Here is a 24,584-nt window from a genome sequence, read left to right on the forward strand (position 1 = left end):
TTACATATTCAGTCTTAGCTTCTTGGTTGCTCTGCTTTCTTCAGATTATTTACATTCAGTTATGCCGGACAACGCTAAATGGGACGATGATACACATATTATATTTATTGAGTTGTGTGAGCAAGAGGTTAGAAAAGGAAATAGACCAAACACTTACTTAAATAAAGATGGGTGGAAAAGTCTTGTTGACGAGTTCTGTAAGAAGACGGGAAAAGACTATGATAAAAAAAATAAAAAATCATTGGGATTACATGAAAGGAGAATGGACACTTTTTAAGCAGTTGATGAGAGGGGAGACGGGGTTAGGATGGGATGCCACGAAAAATACGATTATGGCAGATGATGATTGGTGGGAGCGAAAAATTAAGGTACATCTCTCACATTATCATATGTGTAATTTTTTTTGTCATTGTTAATTTTATCTGTTTGATTAAAGTAGTTTTTATTTTCTTTTTACAGGAGAATGCAAAATATAAGAAATTTAGGAACAAAGATCTTTCGCTCATATGGTTTCGCTACGATGCACTGTTTGCTGATGTTGTTGCCACAGGAGAAAGAGCACGTGCAGCAAATCAAGAACAATCATCGGGCATTGGACTTAATCTCGATGAAGAAGGGATAAATGTTATTGATGATTGTGACAAAGAACACTTCACTTATCTTAATGATGAAATGAGCGATGAAAGTGATGATCTACAGAATATAAATTCTGTTGTGTTTCCAGAGCCATCACTAAAAAGACAAAAATCAACTGATGGTGTTAGTAGCAGTAGTCAAGTAAGAAAGAGTAAGAAAAAAACAGCTGCAACATTAATAAAAGAGGATATACACTCTCTCATAGAGTTTATGTCTAGCAAAAGCACTGCTACATCTCCTGCAGTTGATGAGACATCCATCGAGAAGTGTATTGGCACGTTGGGACAAATTCCCTGGATATTCTATGCCTGGAGTGAAATTTACAGTTTTAACTATGAATATGTTCCGCAAGAAAAATAATCGAAATATTTTTGGGGATGCCTACTGATGAAGCCTCGCAAGTGTTGGTTGGAGTTTAACTACCAGTTTATACCTTAACAAAAATGGATAATATATCGTTATGGTTGAGTCTTTATTATGATTTTATGTGTAAACTTTATTATGGTTTTTGTATTTAGATGTTGTGATTGTAATGACTAAACTTTTATTAAATATAAAGATTTTGTTTGTTAAGCTTTTAACGCAGCTTCAGTTGTAAAGCTTATGAATTTGTAAAGCTTTTAGTAAAGCTTTTTAATTAGCGTAATCTTATGTCAAATGTTTTAATTAGTAGCTTATGTTAAATGATAAGCTTTTAACTAATAATGCTTCAATTGTAATGCTTATGTTAAATGCTTCAGTTAGTGAGCTTATGTAAATGCTTCAGTTTAGCTAATGTTAATGATAAGCTTATGAATTTGTAAAGCTTATGTTAATTCATGTTCTGGAAATGCTTCAGTTTGTAAAGCTTATGTTGTAAACTAGCTTTTAACTAGCTTCACTCCTCCAGTTCTTTTTTAAATTTCACAAACTAATCATTGGAATGCATTTGTAAAGCTAACAGTTAACTCCTTCTTACTTATGTTTTTATTTTCCAGTTGAAATGGAGAGTTCAAACTCTAGTGACATAATAGATCCTTATCCAAGTTATTCGTCAGACGATGAAGATGAAGAAAAACTGGAGGAAATACAGAGGAGCAAGTTGAGAAAGGAATGGACTGCTGAAATGAGAGATATATTCCATCTGTTGATCCTGATGTTGGTCAGTCTTTGAGAGCTAATAACAGTATAAATGCGGAAAATGTTGGAAGAGCAAAGTGATCTTGTTTGGATGGGTCTTCGCGATTTGATTGGCTAAGAATTTGTAAGCTTTTGAATACTTGTAGTTTATATGAATCTTTTAAAAACACTAATATTTATTATTTTCATTTCAATTGAAGAAATATTATTTTGTACTAAATTGCAGGTTGACTTTAACAGGCTATGGAAAAAACAAATATCTCTTGACAACATATTGTAACATAACTGGCGACACTCATAATCTATGGAAAAGTCATATTGCTTTGACCAAGTACACTTACATTCTTATCCCTTATAGTTTTTCTTTAATCCCGAAATTACCCTAAAACCTAAAATATGCTATTTTTCTTTCTCGTTTCTGTTGCAGTAGCCTTGCTTTCTTATTCTCTCTTCCATAACTTTCCTCTCTTTCTTTTTATTCCTTTCTTTACTCTTTCATTAATTATTTTCCCATCTTTTCCTTTTCCTTTCTTTTCTTTTCCAATGGTGCTCCTTTCCCGTCACAATATTTTTGTAATAAACCATCACGAGTCAAATTTGACAGGCCAATTCACGCAAAAAAGTTTGAAAGTTAGAAAACATCTTAAATATATTCATTTAATGTTCATTGACATAGTGGTAAACTAGTTAAATTATTATTACATGCCATTGGCCAAGTAGTTATTTTAGTCCAAATTATATTAATAATGTTATTACAATAAATAATTATATATATTAAAAATTATTTTATCAAATCATTGAGAACTTAACGAGGAACAAGACATAAATTTGTTAGGAATAATTTAGCATTAAAAACTTGTAATAATAAGCTTATTTTTTAAGTGTTTATCAGCTTTAAGGATATTTCAGTCATTTTAAAAGAAAAAGTCTAACAACACTTTGTTTACCAAACACTTTAACCACTTTTTTTAAGTTTCAGCATTTTTATCCAAATAAACGTAACTGCTTATTTATAAAACAAGCTCCAGCACTTGTGCTTAAAAGCCACTTTTTTTAGTCAATCCAAACGGGCTCCTAATTTAAATTTAGAGCCCGTTTGGGACACATAACAAAAATGGGGTTTTTGACCAGTTGGTGAGGAATTTTTTCTTTATTCTTACATTCTTTTATTTCTCTGCTTCTTTTTCTTTTCTTTTTTTCTTTTCTCCTTTTTTTTTCTTGTTTCTCTCTTATTTTTTGCCTTTTTTTCTTTTCTAATTTCATTTAACTTCTATTTTTTTGTATATCTTTTTTTTCTTCATATCTAATTTCATTTACTGTTTTCAAGCTGTTGTTTATTATTCTTTTTTTTATATATTATACTAAAGAAAAATCAAATTGTGCACCAATTAAATGTAGTTAATACAACCAAAAATATTTAACTAACATATGATACCAGTATAGTATATAGCTTAATACCAACATGGTATAGCAATTGTACGCAAAAGAGTTAAAAAAATTAATTCAATTATTAAACTGAATTAATCATCAGTTTGTAAAAAAAAAATTCTAAAAGGATCTAATTGTAAGAGTTGCCGTTAACATCATAATAGCATACTGTTATATTTTTTTTTTCCGCATTTTCAATTTACCCCTAGCACGGGGTAAAAGCTTAAAACAAATTAAAAGGGAAAAGACAAGTGAATTTTACGGCGTAATAAGTATACTATTATAGGTATATTGTTATGCTATTACATCAGATATTGTTACAGTATCTTGCATATTATTACAGTATATCCAAACAATATATCGTTATTTTATAATAGTTATATGTTGTAGTTATAACTATAATATCCTATAGTATATTAGTATACTTATAGCGATATACTGTTTTTGTAAACTATAATATATATGTGTTGCAGTAAGCTTATACTCTACAACATATTTGTATACGAGCGCTTAATGTAGCTGAGTGTTTCTTCTTCGATATTTTCAACTGAAAATTTCGGATCTCAATCAACTCAAATCAACTCCAACTTGCTATCAAATTTCAGTATGAACTTCCAGAGGTACTATATTAGCAATATTTTAACAGCACCCACTTTGAATCAAACAAGAAATCTTTCAAAAAATAAATTGAGCTTCCAAGCCCAAACAAGGTGGTTATTCAAATACACATAAAAATTTAGAATCTGGGAAGGCTTACTCGAAGATATATAAGCGCAACCACATCGAATCAAACAATTAAATTCTTCTAAGAAGAGGAAAGTTGTTGTGCAGTCAATAAGCTATAATACTGTGTGTTAATGGCTTCATCTTCTTCATCTTCATTATCATCTACTCACCATGTGCAGCATGTAAATTCCTACGTCGAAAATGCCAGCCAGAGCACGTCGCCTTCCTGCTCCTTTACTTCCCACAGAGTCAACCCCAGAAATTTGCAAATCGTTCACAAAATATTTGGAGCCAGCAATGTAAGACAAGACTTGCTTCAATGAATTGCGAGGCCTCACCAAAGGGAAGACGCCGTACTCTCTCGGCTTATGAGAGCTTGACATGCGGCTCTCCGCGATTAAAGGGTAAATAGGGGGGTAAAATGTAGTTGGGGGCCATGGGTAGGGAGTAGTAATAGTTTGGGCCATGACATTTGAAGGGTTAAATAGTTTGAAATTAATGGTATTAAAGTGAAAGATTTTTTTCAAAAAAGGCAATAAAAATTTCACTTTTTACCTCAATATTGAATTTTTAAAATACTTTCGAAAAATATGAAAAACTTCCAAAAATATTATTTTTTCCAAACATTTTTTGGCCTCAACTCACTCAAATTTTTTCAAAAAACAACCAAAATATATTCATTGTCCCAACACAACTGTAATTTTAAGTATCATTTTCCTTTGAAAAAATTTCACTTCCTTTGAATTTTATAATTCGTATGTCAAACGCGTACTTAGATTAACCTTTTAAAACCCCAAACCATTATAAACATACCTTTCGTGGCACATCAATTATTGCTTCCCTTTTTATCAAATCATAAATTAAAATGCCCCACCCATTAAAAAATTCCTTCGACCTCACATATACCAACCCCTCGACCGATTCTCCTAAGAAAAAAGGCCCCAAGTATTTCTTTCCTCCATTGTTGTCTGACCTTCTTTTCTTCTTACATCTAAGTATTTATTCTCTTCTAAAAAATAGCTTTTGGGTATTTTTCTGCTCTTTTTTTTTTCAATTCCTTCCCATTTAACACCTTCTATAAATTAGTTTCTTTGTAAAGTTCATCACTGTCTGAATCTTCCAGTTCTTCTCGAGACCCAACTAACTCACATAGATACTATTGTGGATGATTACGCATTATTTTACAATGTTTATACTTACCAATGCTTGGACGTAAGATTTTATACATGAAAAAGGCCAAATATGATTGTTCCGTATTATCAAAAATAATGTTTAAATATGCCCTCTTATATATACTAATTGTCATTATCCAGGACCCTACGCGTTTTACCTATGAAGTAGATATACCCTTATTTTGGAACGTAATTTATGTGGTTGCACATGATTTAAAAAGACGCCATACTTATATTTATTTATTACCCAATCCCAAGTCAACCTAGCCCACCAAAATAAAAGGCCTTACGTCAGATAACCATATTTCTTGACTCCATTCGACAAGATTTCACATGGCACACCTATCCTCATTTTCAATGGTTACTAATCAGTGATCAAGCGCACTCACATCTTAAAAAAAAATAAGAGGCTCCAACAATACATACTTCAGTGACGAAAACCCACACAAACAGGGAATTACATAGGAAAACGCCTACCCTCAACCTTTGATTTTTGAGGATATGTAATACTTCAGTACAAGTCTATAAGGTATAATAGTGAGGAGTGGTGAAGGACAGTGGCAATAAAAATTCACATTGGACCCGATTGAGAAAATGTGTGTTTGTCATTTCGTGGAACGGTAATAATGAAGAAGAGGTGTTCCGTCGGTTCCCCCAGTGGAGAGAGATATCTTTGAGGGCTATTGGAATCTTAACCCGAAAAAATTGTCCCTTCATGTGATTTATAATGGGTGAGCGGAGAACTAACTGAGGTAATGGAAAACTAGCTACGAAATAGGAAATGGTGTTCAGGTAGATTTTAGTTGTCGTGGACTTTTTAAAGGTGGGGCTGGCACTTGGTTTGGGCTTAGGTTCACCCCCAAACCTAAAGGCGTGGCCGACCGCCCGTGCCATACTTCGGCCCGAGCGTACCACTCTGTAACTATGAACTCTAGATGGGTAACCCTCAACTTAGGCTCGATGAGGCCGAAAATTTCTGATCATTCTGAAAATAACGTCTACACAACCAGCAATACCAAATTAAAACATCTACAATAGGGCTGGGTAAAGGCCGCAATTCTAATATAAAATGTACAAGGAATCGTCTAACAAGCCTCGCAGGGATAACAGAATGTAATTATGGTCGGGACGGGCCTCGAGCTACCCATCAAAATGTATAATATAAAATGGACTCCATGCTAAGACTATGTGACCTTACAATTTTCTCTATGTATTTTATATACTCAAGATATCTCAAAATAGTATGTTCATGCCATATTATAAGCATGCCCAAAGAGTTTTGGTATCTTTTCCCTTATTTTTGAAAGGTTTTAAATCAATTGTGTTGTCTATTTTAATTAGTACAAAACCAATAATTATTTCCGGGACTATCATTTTTTGTTAATGAATTAATTTATTTTTATTTCATATTTACACCAAGATATAATTAATGTGATTTTTTTCACATTTTTAAAAATTTACTTTGGTTATTAAAGGCTTAAATTGCATTATCTGCACATTATAGCCTTATTTTCCGATTCAACCAGTATTTTTGGAATTGCAAATTGCTCCACAGTACTTTATAATTAATATTTATATGATATAATCCAATTTTAGTGCTTTTAACTGGTTTTGGAAATTATTTTAACATTTTTAAAATAAAGAAAGGGAAGAAATGCTGATTTAACATTTAGCCTCGTCCATTTTCAATTTAATAACCCCTTTGCAATTTTATATTTTAACACCACCAATTGAGGCCCAATTGCAACTAGCCCAAAATTTTAACCTGACCCAATCTATAAAACCGACCGGATCCCCCTTTTTTCTCAGCCGATTGATCTAGAAATCAACGGCTCAGATTGATTATATTCCTTTTAATTCACAGACGACCCTAAACCTAATTCATTTTCCTCCTTGCAGCCGCCTTGAACTCCCAAATTCTCTCAAAGGACCCTCCCCGGAACCCTAGCCTCCCCTACCTTGTTCCACCATGTTTTCACCAGCGTCCATGGCTTCTCAGGCCATGGACAGCCTATACCCACCTCCTATGGCTCCTGCATGCCTGTTGTTCGAAGGATCGAGGCCAGACCTCGAGGGTCTTCACCCAAGCCTTCACCGATTCAAAGATTCCGGCCATCTCCGGCCTTGCTCCGGTGGCTCTTGGTCTTTTGAGCCTGTTTATGACATTATCCGACTTAGATCGGGTATTTTCGAAGCCTTTCTCATCTCTAGGGTTCATCTGGAACCCTAAATATCGAGGTTCTCTCCGATTATTTTAGATCTGTTACATGTTTGCACTGTTGCTTAAGTTTCTTAAACCTTTTTTTTCGATTTTCTTTCAAAAAAGCACTTCTTTTCGATTAGGGTTTCTGGAAAGTCCTTAAAATGTTTCTGACTCTTCTTCTTCTCTTTTCTTGGTGTGAATCGATCCCTGCTATGTTCTTACTGGCTCTTTTCTGACTCACATGCCTTTCGTGTGTTCTTATATTTGCCTTGTTATGAAATTTATTTTATTATGCTCCGTTCTATCTCATACTGGTTTTTCACCATGCTCTCTCATGTCTATCTTATGTGTTCCTCTACTGTATTTTCCTACTGAGTTTTGATCCTTTGTTAGCCTTTACCGGACTTTGCTTGGATTCTTTCTAGATGTGTTTCATCGACTGTTTCTTTAAGTTTACACTACCTGAACTCATTTAATTTTCAAGCTTTCTTGAAACTTGTTTCCTGTACTGGTTCCTATGTTCTACTTGCTATTGTGCTTGTATGCTTCTCATGAGACTCTGAAAAGGTCTCTGAGCTCACCTCGATAGTTTGCCTCTTCATCTCTGTATCAAATTCGAGTTTAAAAACCCTAGGATTTGGGGGTTTTCTTTGGCTAAATTTGGTTTTATGTTTGGACAAGGGTTCTACTTTGAAACCTTGAACTCTCAGACTCACTTCGAGTTTATGAATTGAATTTGAACCTTTTTCTGCGTTTGTGATTTTGAAACCCTCTTGCTTGACATGTCTATGTGTTTTATACGAGAGCTTCTCTTTCAAAGGTCTTGCCAACTGTTAATTGATTCTGAATTCCTTTAATGTTGCTTATTTGATTGTTACTGGTTTTTCCCTAAATTAAAACTTTCCTTTTACCTCTTTTCTGACTCGAGCAAGGCTTTCAATGGGATTCTTTACTGGTTATTTTACTGGTTCCCTTTCCTTGTTTTACAAATCAAGTACCACCATGTATTTACCCTTATTTGTCTACCTTGCACGAGGTATTTACTTGATTTCCTTCCTTAAATAACTTCTGCCCATTGCCGTTTGAATTTGGACTCCTTAATTAAAGGAAGTCTATAGGTTGATTGATTTTAATTGGCACATAGTTCCTTAATTATTACTAAACTATGATTCTTGCCTCATTTGCTACACCTGTTTGCAATTATAAATACCCTGCTCTTTCATTAACACACACACACGACTTTAATCTTCACAACTCTCTTCTAAAACTTACACTCTTGCTTCTTGATTGCAATTTGGCTTCCCTAAATCTACTGTTTCTTCCTACTCGCTCTTATGAACTGGTATGTCCTACTTTTGATTCAAGCATCAAAATCCAATGTGTTTACTTACAAGCTTTTATGCCCATGCCTAATTTACTACTTTATAGAGTTTAGTTTTAAAATGATTACTTATGTTTGGCTATCTGTTATTGCAATGAATCCCTATCCCCATTCCCCTTTATGTGCTTGGGCTGTAGTTTAAGACATGGCAACATACAAAGTTGTTGTCATGGATTAAGATTGGGTCCTTTGGATCCCAGCCTCTTTCAATCTCCCATACCCCCATTCCCTTATGTGTATAGAGTTAAGGTATAGCCTGACAGCCTCTAAATTGCTGTCCATGGCTGAACCTGACCCTCAAAGGGTCCTAACTCTCCAATTTTTAAGTTGACAAGCTGGTCAGGGGTGTGCCAGCAGCCCAGGTGCTAGGCATGACCAGCAGCCTGCCCTGGCTCCCCCCCTAATTCCTTTTCATTGCACTTACACTTACTCCTAAGCCCTTAAGTCCTGCCCCCCTCCTGTGAGCCTTGCCTTGGGACCTTGAGTTCCCTTTGAACTTGGACACTTGAGGGCTGGCCCTTCCACACTGCACTATAATCTGTTCTGCAATAATATTTGGGGTGTAAGCACTGCCTGGAACTCTTGAAGTTCCTTGGAACTTTGACACATCCCAAATAAGAAAAAGGCTTTGAAAAATCCGATTCTGGAAGTTGGTTTATCTCATATTATTAGACTTTGAGTCTGGATTAGGCTGATTAGATGTAGATGTAATCACTGATGTATTTTCATTTATTCTTTTGATTCACTTGGTCTGTCATAAGCTTTGTAATGAACCTTGTAATAACTACTGGGATATAGTGAAAAGGGATGGGATAGAATGCATGCCAAAGGGGTAGATACCATGCCTATAGGGTGTATATTGTCTCAATTCTGCATTTTTCACATAGATACCATGCCTATAGGGTGTATATTTTCTCAATTCTGCATTTTCACGTAGATACCATGCCTATAGGGTGTATGCTTTCTCAATTCTGCATTTTCACGTAGATACCATGCCTATCCACCAAGTCTTGGCGGATCCAGATAGACGTAAAACAACAAAGTCGACCCCATTGGTCTCCATTATCCCCATGTTCCGTAGAACCTCATGACAACTGTCCAAATAATCTTGGGGATCCTCAGAAGATGTACCAGTAAAAGTGGTAGTAAAAAGCTTGGTGAACCTATCCAACCTCCACAAGGCATCAACAGACATAGCTGTTCCATCACCGGTCTGGGCTACCACACCCGGCAGAACTGCTCTAGCTGGCTGAGCTGCTGGAGTCTGAAACTGAGGAGCCATCTGCTCCGGAGTGCGAGTAGCGGGAGTCTGTGCTCCTCCCCCATCCTGAGAGACGGTTGGTGCTACAGGAAGTAAGCCTGCCTGGGCAACACTCTCCATAAGGCCCACTAGACGGACCAGAGCATCCTGAAGTACCGGGGTAGCAATGAACCCCTCTAGGACCTGAGCTGGCCCTGCTGGAACAGTCTGGGCTGGAGCCTCCTCCTCGAACTTTTCCTAAGGCCCCGCCGCTGGTGCTGCTGCTCTGGGCTGGGCCCTGCACCTGCCTCGGCCTCTAGCACGGCCTCGCCCTCGTCCTCTACAGGTTGTAGAAAAGTGCGGGAAAGACATCCTGGTGGAATTTTGGAAAAGTGCGGGAAGAGCAATTTTGGAATAGCTTACGAGGTTGTTTAACGACATTTTTAAGATGGAAAGAATTCCTGAGGAGTGGAGGTGGAGCACAGTGATCCCTCTATACAAAAACAAAGGTGATATTCAAAATTGCAACAACTCTAGGGGTATTAAGCTGTTAAGCCATACTATGAAAATTTGGGAGAGGGTGGTGGAGTTGAGGGTAAGGAGGTGTGTGTCTATTTCTGAGAACCATTTTAGATTAATGCTGGGGCATTCGAAGACATAATCCATTCATCTTGTTCGGATATTGGTGGAACAGTATAGGGAGAGGAAGAAAAGCTTACATATGGTGTTCATCGATCTGGAAAGCATACGACAAAGTCCCTTGGGAAGTTCTGTCGAGATGCTTGGAGGCTAGAGGTGTACCGGTTGCATACACTACTATGATTAAGTACATGTACGATGGAGCCAAGACCCATGTTAGAACGGTGGGAGAGGACTCGAGACGCTTTCTTGTAGAGGTGGAGTTGCATCAGGGATCAACGCTTAGCTCGTTGCTATTTGCTTTTGTGATGGGTGAGTTGACGCGACACACTCAAGGGGAGGTACCTTGGTACATGTTATTTGTAGATGACATAGTTCTGATTGACGAGAAACGAGGTGGTGTTAACACTAGGCTGGAGGTCTGGAAGCAGACCCTGGAGTCTAAAGGTTTCAAGTTGAGCAGGTTTACGACAAAAATACCCGAAGTGAAAGTTTTGTGACATGACTTGGGAGGATGACATTAAAGTGAGTTTGGACACACAAGTCATACCCAAGAGAGATTGACGAGGGTGTCACACATCGTATTGCAGCAGGATGGACGAAGTGGAGGCTCTCATCCGGGATCTTATGCGACAAAAATGTGCCTTAAAGACTCAAAGGTAAGTTTTACAGAGTAGTGGTTAGACCGATCATGTTGTTTGGGGCAGAGGGCTGGCCAGTCAAGACCTCTCATGTTCTGAAGTTAAAAGTTCTGGAAATAAGGATATTAAGATGGATGTGTGGCCATACTAGGATGTATAGGATTAGGAATGAAGATATGCGAGATAAGGAGGGAATGGCCTATGTAGTGGACAAGATGCGGGAAGCGAGGATGAGAGAGTTCAAACACATGAAGAGGAGAGGCACAGATGCCCTAGTGAGGAGGTGTGAGAGGTTGGCTATGGCGGGTCCAAGGAGAGGTAGAGGTAGACAGAAGAAATATTGGGAGAGATGATGTAATGACTTGGTCGATTGTTTTGAGTATTGTAGGCTTGTTCCCCTATTTACTACTTCATCTATGTTCAATTGTGGTTATGTAACTTGCCGGGGTGGTTTTTTTGGTTTCGGGGATGTTTCGTAGTGAATTGGGACACTTAGTCCCAAGGTTGGAAACTTAAGTTGGATGAGTTGATCAGAGTTTGACTTTTGTGTAGACGACTATATAAAAGAGTTTTAATGTTTTTGATAGCTCCATATGGTGATTTTGGACTTAGGCGTACGTCCGAAATTGGATTTGGAGGTCCGTAGGATTGTTTGAGGTTTTTTGGCGAAAGTTGGAAAGTTGAAGGTTTAGAAGGTTGAGAGGTTTGATCAAGAGTTCACTTTGTTGATATCGGGTTCGAATTTTTGTCCTGGGAGTTGGAATAGGTCAGTTGTTTCTTTCGGGACTAGTGTACAAAATTTGAGGTCATTCGGAGTTGGTTTAACAAGGTTTTGCATAAGTTTTAGAAGTTGAAAGTTCATTAGTTTCATTAGGCTTGAATTGGGGGGCGGTTCGTGGTACTGGTGTTGTTTGATGTGATTTGAGATTTCGATTTCATATTGTATTTTCAGAATGGTTAGTGCGATTGGTCGGGGACCCGGGGCCCTCGGGTGTGCTCCGAGGGGTTTCAGACCATTTTCTTTATTGTTGGATTTGTTGATTCTGTGTTTCTGGTTTCCTCTTTTGCGATTGAGAAGAAAGGGTCGCGATCGCGTAGAGTTATTGCTGGCAGGTGGGTCTTTCTTCATTGCATTTGCAAAGAAAATGACGCATTAACGAAGCCTTGGGTGTTTGTTCAAAGCAAACGCGAGTGAGGATATGCGTTCGCATAGAAGGAAGGGAAGATTTGCACACGGTTGTTCATCGCGATCGCGTGGTCAGGTCTGCGATCGCATAACTGTGTATGTTTGGTCATCGCATTCGTGACTATGGTGTCACATTCACTAAGGAGGATATGGGCAACTAGAGATTTGGTTCTTCGCAATCGCGAAGGGTAATGCCCGGGCAGACTATATAGTACTCTATTTCGAGGACTTTGTTCATTTTAACACATTTTGAGTTATGGAGCTCGGATTTGGGTGATTTTGGAGGGAATTTTCACGATTTGGATTTGGGTAAGTGTTTTTGACTCGGATATGTCAGTTATTCATAATTCCATCTTTGTTTTATCATTTAATTGGTGATTTGAATTGGAGAAAATGGGGATTTTAGTAAAAACTTTCTTAAAAGTATAAAATGGGGATTTGAAGGTTGATTTGAGGTCAGAATTGGATGATTTTGATATGGTTGTGCTCGTAATCGAATGAGTGTTCGGAATTTGTGAATTTTATCGGGTTCCGAGGTGCGTGCCCGAGGTTGACATTTTGATTTTGGTTAAAGATCTTAGCTTTATCATTTGGATTCAATTTCTATGGCTTTTATTGATTACATTAAGTTGATTTGGATAGATTCGGGTCGTTCGGAGGTTGATACATGTGGGAAGGGCTTGTTAGAGGTGTAATTTGGCTTTCTTGAGGTAAGAATCTTGCCTAAACTTTGTTGAGGCTTAGTTGCCTGAATTATTTGTGATAGTTACGTGCTATGGATGCGCATATGTGTGGGGTTTGAGCCCATAAGCAAGCATCGGTGTATTTATCCATGTTCGACATAGTGCTTAGGCTATGATATGCCTAGAACTGACTATTAAGCTTTAAGCTATGATGTTTCTCATATTTGTAACATTGTTGTGAACTATTTGAGTCATGTTTGAGGTTACACATAGGCTAATTCCTTGAATGAACTTGATGATTGTTATTTCTGTGATGAAATTTCTGATTTGAGCTATGATAGCACACTTTGCACATGCCTACACTTTAGCATGTCATTTATAGTTCCAGGAGCATAAGATCTGTTATTCATTCATCATATAAATGAATTCTTGTATATTTGCTTCTGTGTGATATGATTTGGACTGGATGCCTATGAACACGCCTGGCAGATTGTGTTGTTATGCATGTGACCACGTCGAGAGGATTGTGGTGTAATGCTTGTGACTATGCCAGGCGAATTATGTTGTTATTCCTATGACTGCACTAGGCGGATTGTATTGTTATGCATGTGACCACACCGAGCAGATTATGATATTGATCATGTGACAACGCCGGGTTGGTAGCACGTTGAATTGTCCATGCATGCGTGTGGATATGGATCCATCCCCCTAAGGTCACCCTCTCATGTTCCTCACTTGATGGCATACACACGAATTTGAAGAAAACTAATCAGTGGTTTGGTACAAATTTGGAATTATTGAGGAAAGTCTGGGCAGTGTTTGTTTTGTATTTTGCATTTCATCTTTACTTGCAATTTCCATGGCTAATTACCTGATTTATTGTCACGACCAAAATTGGAGGTCCACGATAGGCTCCTGATACCTTACTCAATCGAGTACCGACGTAGTGTATCTTTCTTATCACACCATCATGGGTAAATGGCCAGAAGGGCCATCATGAGATAATCAGAATAAAACATAAAGGAATGCTAGGCATAGGGTGACTGAACATGATATAGAAACTTATACATGTGACATACGGGCCTATAATGCCGACATGATCATTTGTATACTCAAAACATAGGCCGACAAGGCCATACAAGTATCCATATACATGACATCTGTCTACAAGCCTCTAAGAGTACATAAACATCAAAAGAACGGGACAACGCCCCGCCATGCCAATCAATACTTGTCCAAATCATGGTGACCAAATAGGCAACTCCGGAGCAAGTGGAGTGCACCAACACCTTTCGTTGAGCTGATAGCCTACTAGGAGGACTGTCAACCTGTCTATCGGGGCCTACGGTCATGAAGCGCAGCGTCTCCAGGCAAAAGGGATGTCAGTACGAATAAAGTACCGAGTATGCAAGGTAGCAAAGCATAAATAAGAATAACAATATAAAGAGAGATATAGGAGGTACAACCTGTAGCATGTGAGTGCCTCTGAAGGCTACTGACATGAAATGTATGATAAATATATATACATAAACTTTAAAAACATACACCTCTATGGGCATCATCATCATCATATCGTACCCGGCCTTGAAGAGGACTCGGTAAAAACATACCCGGCCATCATAAGGCTCGATAGAATCATACTCGGCCACGTGGAGCTCGGTAAAACTCGACTAATCAGTGGTTGAACAATAGGTGTTGTAAGGCCCCGAAAAAATTTCGCTAAGTAATCTAGGATTTCATGATGCCACGTAGGCTAATTTTAATATTTTATGTGCTATTAACATGGTAGGCATCAATTAGAGTTGTTAAACAAGTGTACGAGTCATATATTAAGTAAGGTGGGGTCCAAGGAGAGGCCTAAGTGTAAGCCAAATGGGAAAAATTTCATACTAGGCTAAGATTCCAAAGGTACTTGCACTAGTCCATACTTTGAACGAGCATATCTAAATATGCATAAGATTTTATGTGATGAATAACCTATCAAATGAAAGGTCTTTAAGTCTAGTTTCAAACGCTTCAAACCGTTCGTCATTTGGACATTCCTACACAAAGTTATGATCAAATTACCAAAGGTTGGATTTGCGACCAATTTGCGATCGCAAAACGACCATGCGGACCGCATATGCGTCGCATAGTGAAGCAGTGTCGGGCAAAACATATGCTGTTGCATGTTGATTATGCTGTAGCATAATCAATTATGCTGTCGATTATGCTATCGCATTTCGATTATGCTGCAAGAATGCTGCCCACATTTCGATTATGCAATAGCATAATTGCACCACATTTTTGACTTCGGGGGTCATTTTTGGAAATTTTTATATCCGAACCCACTTTGATAGATAAGCTTTGGGGCTTCATTTGGGACTATTTTTACACTAAATCTAGAGAGAGGTGAGAGCATTTTAGAGAGAGAAAGAGGAACCTAGCCTCCTAATCATCAATCTTGCACAAACCCTCAAGAATCAAGCATGTCAATCTCTAGCTCACTATCTTCCGAGTATGTCCTACTTCTAATATTTCATATATGAGATTATGAGTTCAAAAATATATTGTGGGGTTAGAAATAGGCCATGCATGTGACTCTAAGCTATAGTATGTGGGATTAATGAACTATTTTGGATAGTTCTTGATGAAATTGGATAAGGGAAGGAGGAATTTCCATTGTAGAACCTTGTAGTCTACTTCACTTGTTAGGTGTTTGATGAAATTCCTAAGAGGGTTACACAATGGGTAATCTTTCTAATTATTAATCGATTTCCGCTATTTCCTTATAGATTGTTATTGCTAGAGGTGTTGGTGTATTCTAAAAATTTAAGGGAAAGCTCTTTGAGGTATGTATGGCTAAAACCCTGTCTTTTAGAAATTGAGCTTCATCGGTGTTTGTGTGAATATGGTAAGATTGAAGTTGAATTCTTGTATATTCCACATGAATTGGTGTTGCAACCTTATATGCGTGAAAGATGTGTCTCAATATGATCAATATGCTATTCTTGGTAACTTGAAAAGGTGCAAGAAATGTGAATCATGTATTGAAATGCTTAGACAATAAATTGAGATTGAAGAATGTGAAGTATATGCTAAATTACCTAGATTTCAAGTCAAGTTTAAATTGTGATTATTGTGCCGAATCATGAGAATTCCCCTCTATGCTTATAACTTGAATTTCTCTTGTGTATGCCCATTATCTTAAAATTGTAAGTTTGTTATTGAAAGAGAAAGTGATGTGGAATGTGAGTTGTGAAATGCAGCCTAGTGCCAAGAATGATGTGATAAGTTGTGGCCCCAAGTGCCTATGAAATGATATATATAAAACAAAATGATTAATAAGAAGGGAATAACGCCTTGGCATGGCGGCCTAGCCGATCGGGCCGGGATCGGACTCCGCTCTAGATAGCGGTGGTGTTGTGAATGAATTTAGGAAAAAAGGAAAATGAGATTGTGATTGAAGCGTATGCCTCAAATGAGGCAACCTAGCCGATCGGGTCGAGATCGGACTCCGCTCAAGATAGCGGTGGTATTGTGAGCAATGATGAATGATGTGAAATGCCCAAAACTAAAAAAAACTACGGAAAATGATGTGAAAGTTGTATGATTCCTTTATTTGATAATGTGGTGATCGTTTAAAGCTTTTCAGTTATACTTGTGATTTCTTATTCTTGTATGAAAGTTCTTTCTAACTAGATGGTGTTTAGTTATACATACTAGTGCTATTCGATGGCACTAACGTCCCTTTTGCCGGGGGCGCTACGTCTTTAAATGGATGTAGGTGTTTCTATAGCAGGCAGTGTTGGTAGCAGCTAGTGTCGCATCATCCTTTCAGCTGACTTGGTGAGCCCCACTTTGTTTCGGGGTCCTGTTTCATCTGTTTATCATGTACTTTATAGTTGAGGTATAGCCGGAGCCTTGTTACCGGCATTTCCATATTATATTACTCTTCAGTTGTGTTTAGAGGCTCTGTAGACAGGTTGTGGGTAGTGTCGGGTATTGGAATTAAAATAGAAATATTGATGTTTGGCAATGATGTATAAAACTTGTAATATTTTGATAATTACGATTTAAGCTGCTAATGGAAATGAAATGGAAGTTGATAATGAGATACTTACTAAGTATGATTAATGAAGTCCATCTCCTATTTATTCATGAATCGGTTTGGGTAGAATGAAACCTAGCAGGCTTGCTCAGTCGGGTTCACTCGGTTGAGCGTCGGTCGCGCTCCTCGGTTTTTGGGGCGTGACAGGTGTCATACCCGATCGAGGTAGAGTAAAATAGATACTATATATAATGCATGCTTGACCCATAGAATCATGTTCTAAACCTTTCGGAGTGACGTAATTTCGGTGCACCATCGATTAACATTATGGACATCCATACTATCAATATGAACCTCAGTAGGATTCAAGGATCATACATACTTGCTTAGAATAACTTTATAAGGAAATAACAACATGGATCAACACACTGAATTAGCATGTAGATAAGCTTAACAAAAACAGCCACAACATAATCAAACTATTTATAACAATTTTCAGCCACAACAAACCATATATATTGCCTCAACACAGCCCACAAAAAAAGATAACGATTCCTTATGCCATGTCAATTACTATCTTGTAGATTTTCACTCAAAGAACTCAACCAACACATGATTAAACTTAAGGACAACCAAGAACATGATTTACTTAACTTAGGTCATAGATAAAACTTGAAATCCCCAGCTGGTGTAGCTCACAACAACCTCAATCACACCACAACACTATAGGATTTGTATTCTCTTCTTGAATAAACTTTTGTATTCAAGTTGTTGTGTAAACACTTGTATTTCTCCTTGAAACTCTAATATATATGAAGTAGGGACTGATTCTTAACTAAAAGATAAGGAAAAACAGGAAATATGAGGTTACTTACATTTGAAGAACCCTCCAAAACAGCCACAAGATGAAGAACTACGATCTAGCAAGCACCACTTTGTTTCGGGGTCCTGTTTCATCTATTTATCATGTACTTTATAGTTGAGGTATAGCTGGAGCCTTGTTACTGGCATTTCCATATTATATTACTCTTCACTTGTGTTTAGAGGCTCCGTAGACAGGTTGTGGGTAGTGTCGGGTATTGGAATTAAAATAGAAATATTGATGTTTGGCAATGATGTATAAAACTTGTAATATTTTGATAATTACGATTTAAGCTGCTAATGGAAATGAAATGGAAGTTGTTAATGAGATACTTACTAAGTATGATTAACGAAGTCCATCTCCTATTTATTCATGAATCGGTTTGGGTAGAATGAAACCTAGCAGGCTTGCTCAGTTGGGTTCACTCGGTTGAGCGCCGGTCGCGCTCCTCGGTTTTTGGGGCGTGAAAAACTTGGTATCAGTACCTAAGGTTTTAATGTGTCCTAGGATGTCTCGGAGCCGTGTCTAGTAGAGTCCTTCTTAACGGTGTGTAGTCGACCACATCTGTAAGTTGGAGGCTATTCGGACATTTAGGAATTTCACCCTTCTTTGATACTCCAGATCGTGCAATAGAGCTCAAGATAGGGAGCTAGTTTCCATTCTATGTCTTAATCTCAAGATGAGAAATTCATGATTTTGGAAGCCGAAAGCAGGGAATGCCCCCACCATTGAATATGAGGGAGATTGCCCAAGTGTTTGTTAGGAGAATGTATCGAGCCATGGAGGGATTGGTAGAACTTGTTGCTACCCTTGTTCCTATTAGTGTCTCTGCACCATCAGATCATGTAGTATATCAGTATGTTACCTACGTACGTTAGGGATGTTTAGTCGAGGAGTATCGATTAAGATATTGCCCTACCAACCTAAAGTCATTAAGTGAGTCAAATCAAAATCTCTACTCGTTGTACATGTACATCCATATTGAAGAATTCTCATAAACATGGTCTTAACAAGGTTTTGAATAACAAAACATTGCATGTATTGACTCTTTGAACGAGACGTAATATTCGTAAATCCACTCTATTACAAATCCTCTTATTTACATTCTTGTGGAATTAAGTTCTATAATTGTGTCCTTGAATGGAGTTATGACTCTAGGATTAATACTTCCAACATGCTTTTCCTAAATTCTTAATAAGGGACTATACCTGATGAATTTCTTACAGAATATTTTATTGAAATGGACAACATCTGCCCATTTGTGCCTATGCATGCACCGTCGTAAAGTTTACCTATGTGGTGTCGAGTTCCATGTAAAGCATCCCAGTGTTGCGATGTAACATAAGAGCATACCTTAACACCTATCATATGAGTGCATGTCAATCGAAATGGTCATCGTGTGCACAAAGTCTCTCTAAAAATTGAGATCCTCACATCCCCGTCATAGGAAAAATCTTGTGTCGCCATCTTAGTATAACTTTCATGTCCATTTGGGACATCCCACAGTAAGTATCTCACTTTATTCCTAGTATTGTGGGCTCGTGGCGTGGTCGTGTATTGTAGTTGGGAGTTAATATAGCAGAAGCGTGTCCGGCTCATAACAAATATTTATTTTCTCTTTACACCTATACAACATGTGATAATTGTGTTCCTTAGTTAGTGAATTCATTGTACTAGTTTCCCCACACTTGTTCGATAACTATGAGAGAACGTATCCTTCTATGAGACATTGTAGCACTTTCTTTCTCGTAAGGACCCTTACTAGGCTCTCCGTCAAGACCAAGCACACCTTTGGGGGTTATTATAGCACAAAGCCTGTTTCTCATGTTTTTCTGTCTCTCACTAGCATCTGGGAAGTTGTCAAGTCAAAATCCATGAAGAACTCATTATGAACATCTGCAAACCTTCCATGATTATTCTATACTATCTCATTGGGTTCCCATATCACTTCAAGTTCATCAACGGTTGGTGGCATGTCGCAATTGCAGAGATTGAATGATCTCCTTTCGATAATGGATTATCTACACATGTCCTAGTCCAACGATCTGCTTATCAGTCTAACTCTCGCATTTAGGTTTTGGGTTGACCAGGGAGAAATACACCTAGTAACACATACATATATCAAAGCCTTTCTCTAAGTCAAGTCTTATAGCATCTCCCAATGTGGTTTGTAATAGCTGGTTGTGCAGAAGTGTGTTGTAGTGCTTCATTATGAGGTAGAGTTGCTAAACATAATTGGATTTTAGAATTCTGGAGCTATACATCACGTGACTTCATACATAGATCTTCTTTAAAAAAATGTAGCTTCTCGTAATCGCTTTATATTACCACCCTTCCTAGTGGTTACAATGCAAAGGTTACTTCCATAAGGCTCTTTCACTTTCTTTTCATTTATCTTGCATCGTGTGTTGTTTACCCGTAATCTTCAATGCGATATTATCTCAATGTCTCAACTAGTTATCCAACTATACGATTCGGTTAAATTCACCTCATTTTTATGTACTCTACAAGTACCCTTTTCTAAAAGGACACGGATAGTGGGTAAATCCCCCTTACTATAGACTTCTAATGTCTTCGACTTAGTTTAAGCTTGTTGGTCCCAAATGGTGCTCATTAGTTTTTCTACCCTACTATCTGTTTCATCTAATAATTCTTATTGTAAAATTCATTTATGTTTCATGGCATCAAAGAGTAAGTCTTGTAGCTTTAAGGATGGGTTACGTGGCCTTCTACTCACTCGACTTCTAGGATTATTGACAACGTCATTGTCATGTGCGGGAAATTTTGCTACCCCTGGCAGTTCACCTCCTTAAGGAGGGTAGGAGTTTTAATTGTCTTTCTTCCCGGAGCATTATGTCAACCACTGGAACTCCTCCAACCAATACATGATTTCCCCCCATGGTAGAATGTTCTAGCTATGTGGTTTCACTAGTGAAAGGTTGAGATTAGATTCCTTTAGAATTTTGCACATATCATGAGCATATTTATTTGGAAGACAAGTTGTAGTATCTTTAGCTCTATTATATATGTCCAACTGTCAGGAAGGGTTGATGTAACGACCCGGCCGGTCGTTTTTGGAATTTATGCCCCGATCCCCCCTTAACTGCTTCCCCTAAGTTCATTTCTGCTATTTTGGTTTGCCGGGTTGTTCGGTGTTAGGATTCGGAGTGTTTTGGGACACTTAGTCCCTAAATGAGAGCTTAAGTGTTGAAAAATGGTCTGTAGTCGGAACAGTGTGAAGACGACCTCAGAATGGAAATCCGATGGTTCCGTTAGCTCCGTTAGGTGATTCTGGGGTTGGGAGCGTGTTCGGAATGTATTTTGGAAGTCCGTAGCTCATTTAGGCTTGAAATGCCGAGTTTGTATTTTTTTGAAGTTCCGGTCCGATAGTGAGTTTTTGATCCGAGGATCGGAATGGAATTCCGAAAGTTGCAATAGCTCCGTCATGTCATTTGGGGTATGTGTGCAAAATTTCAGGTCATTCGGACGTGTTTTGGTTAGGTTTTTGATCAAAATCGTATTTGGAAGAAATTTGAAGTTCTTAGGCTTAAATCTTTGATTAATTCGGGTTTCTGGCATTGTTTTAGGTGTTTTCAAGATTGGTACAAGTTTGAATAAGATATTAGGTGGTATTGGTGCTTTTGGTTGAGGTCCTGGGGGCCTCGGGATGATTTCGGGTGGTTGACGAAAATTTTTGAAGTTGAATGAATTGCTGAAGGTTCTGTCATCTGGTATTTCCGCTTCTGCGGCTTGGGAAGCGCAGAAGCAGCTAGACCACCGCAGGAGCGAAATTCGAGTGCTTCTTCAGTTTTCGCAGGTGCGGAAGTTTAACCGCAGAAGCGGTTACGCACCTGCGAGATAGTAGTCGTAGATGCGGTCCTTGGAATTTTGTTTGAAATCGCAGAAGCGGTAATGAATCCGCATAAGCGGCAATCGCAGGTGCGGTGAAGGGCCGCAGAAGCGGAAATCTTGACTTTAATGAAGAACCGCAGAAGCGACTCGTGGTCCGCAGAAGCGGGACCGCAGAAGCGGTCCCTTGTCCGCAGAAGCGGAAACCCCTGGACAGAAATAGAGATGTCGAGGGTTTGAGTTCATAAGTTGCAAAATCAATTGAGAGCTCGGTTTAAGGCGATTTTGAGTGGGATTTGAAGTGAAGATCACTGGGTAACGTTTCTTTGGTCCCTTCTTGTTATATTTCATCATTATATAGTTAAATACATCATGGGAATTCGAATTTAGGATCAAAAATTTGATAATTTGGGGTAAAACTTCATCGGCTAAATTATTGAGTTTTGAGTGAGCATTTGACCTCCGATTTTGGAGATTTTTATATGGTTAGACTCGTGAGAGTACGAGTGTTCTGAAAATGTGAAAATTATTCGATTCCGAGGCGTTGGCCTGAAGGGCATTTTGGTTATTTCACCTAATTTTACGCCGTAGCTTTGAATTTATTAGCAATACCAGGTGTTTGCGATGTTATTTACGATGTGTAATCGAATTGAATAGATTTGAGCCATTTGGAGTCGGATACTCGTGGCAAGAGCGTGGTTTCTAGTTGATATTGAGCCGGTTCGAGGTAAGTGGCTTGTCTAACCTTGTGTGGGGGACCTCTTCCCCTTAGGACATGATATTTGATATTTGAAAGCCTCGTACGTGAGGTGACGAGCGCGTACTTGAGCTAATTGTTGAAATTCCGGCTTTACTTTAAATACTTAGACTGAGTTTCTTTCTTATTTGCTTTATTTTACTTGCAATTATAGTCTGTGTTAGTTTAGAGAAGCATGTTTAGTTGACCTACCTGCCTACTTGCTTAAAATTTGCTTCGTTTGTATTTCGTGAAGTATGTAGGGCTAGAATTTACTGTTACTTGTTCATCTTAACTGTAAGTTTGTACCTGTGCTAGCTTAGAGACTCATGTTTAGCTGGCTTACCTGCTTATTTGCTTTAACTGTGCTATTTGTACCCTGTGAAGCATGTTAGGCTATAATTTACTACTTCGTGTCCTGATTTTTAGCATTGTTCCGAGATTTAGGAATCGTTGTTGTTGTGTGTTTAATTTGGGACTACGGGACGGCTTCCCGGGAGATCCCTCTGTACTTGAGATATTCTGGACTGAGGGTGCGGGATACCAAGAGATCCCTGGCACATGTGTTTCTATATATATATTGGGATACCAAGAGATCCCTGGCACATTTATATACATTGAGGATACCAAGAGATCTTCGGGATACCAAGAGATCCCTGGCATATTATTGAGGATACCAAGAGATCCTCGGGATACCAAGAGATCCCTGGCACATTTATATATATTGAGGATACCAAGAGATCCTCGGGATACCAAGAGATCCCTGGCATATTATTGAGGATACCAAGAGATCCTCGGGATACCAAGAGATCCCTAGTGTATATGTTGAGGATACCAAGAGATCCTCGGGATACCAAGAGATCCCCAGTGTTTATGATGAGGATACCAAGAGATCCTCGGGATACCAAGAGATCCTTGGTGCATGTGATGAGGATACCAAGAGATCCTCGGGATACTAAGAGATCCCCGGTTATTATTCCTGGTTGAGAGCGGTATTCCTTTTATCGTTACCTTTGCTTTCTACTACTGTTCTTCCTTATTTATCTGGTTTAGATTCTCGCTGTAGACTTTATTTAAACTGTTTCCGTTATCTTATTATTTATTATGTTTTATCTCAGTAGGGCCCTGACCTTCCTCGTCACTACCCGACCGAGGTTAGGCTTGGCACTTACTGAGTACCGCTGTGGTGTACTCATGCCCTTCCTGTGCATGTTCTTCATGTGCAGATCCAGGTACCTCTTCTCAGGCGCACTATCCTTGAGGCGAGGAGATACACGGAGACTTCGAGGTATATCTGCCGCGTCCGCAGACCAGGAGTCTCTATTCTGTTCCAGCTTTAGTATTTAGTTTATCCCTTTTCTCTCAGTTGTTTAGATATTCTGGAGTTAGAGCAGCGTACTATGTTTCTGTTAGCCTGTGTTTTCCCGTGAGTTTTTCGGGTTTGGGATTTGGTTGTACACTTTCCGCATATATTTTGAGTTGTATGGGTCCGAGCGNGGAAGAGAGGGTCTTGAGAGAGAAAGTCATCTTCTCCAAAATTTGATTCTTCAAAACCATCCGGGCCGGGAAATTTCAAGCTTATCTTCATCCCCCTTTTCTTGCAGGTAACATCCCTACCCCTTTTCACTGAATTTCTGGTTTAAACTGAGGGGGGGGGAGTCTCATGCATTGGGTTTTGAAAATAGTGGTTGAACCCATACATGCATGTCATTCTATAACCTAAAACCTAGTGAGAGTAATTGGGTAGGAGTAAAAGATGGTACAGAGATGGGTTGGTGACCTAAATAAGTTTGAGTAGAAATTGTGAACTTCTTTTCTAAGTCATACGCGTTAACTTGTGCACTAGATTGACGTTGCTAGACCATTTGGTGAATTGGAAATAGAAGTTAAAAGGGACCCGGCTCCAGGTATGTATGGCTAACTTTGAACTTGTAAAATCGCCTTGTTTGGGTGTTTGAGTGCTTGGTATGTGATTCCTACGGGATTGTTTGTGAAATTCATGCGATTGGTATAGCTGAGTGATTGTGGTTGTGCCTTCGCTATATTGATGCAA

At 38.5% G+C, this 24,584-nt stretch overlaps 2 protein-coding genes across 2 annotated transcripts; both read left to right on the plus strand.

The window, feature by feature from the left end:
- Positions 1-167: 167 nt before the first annotated feature.
- Positions 168-1,789, plus strand: LOC109214026. The gene is made up of 3 exons (XM_019377895.1): positions 168-368; positions 460-949; positions 1,614-1,789. The coding sequence occupies exons 1-3, from the start codon at positions 168-170 to the stop codon at positions 1,787-1,789; spliced, it is 867 nt and encodes a 288-aa protein (XP_019233440.1).
- An 8,564-nt stretch (positions 1,790-10,353) lies between these two features.
- Positions 10,354-11,044, plus strand: LOC109214027. The gene is made up of 2 exons (XM_019377896.1): positions 10,354-10,508; positions 10,600-11,044. Exons 1-2 carry the CDS (start codon positions 10,354-10,356, stop codon positions 11,042-11,044), a joined length of 600 nt encoding a protein of 199 aa, XP_019233441.1.
- Positions 11,045-24,584: the final 13,540 nt, after the last annotated feature.

The sequence above is a fragment of the Nicotiana attenuata genome, unplaced genomic scaffold (genome assembly GCF_001879085.1).
Source record: "Nicotiana attenuata strain UT unplaced genomic scaffold, NIATTr2, whole genome shotgun sequence".
Lineage (NCBI taxonomy): Eukaryota > Viridiplantae > Streptophyta > Magnoliopsida > Solanales > Solanaceae > Nicotiana > Nicotiana attenuata.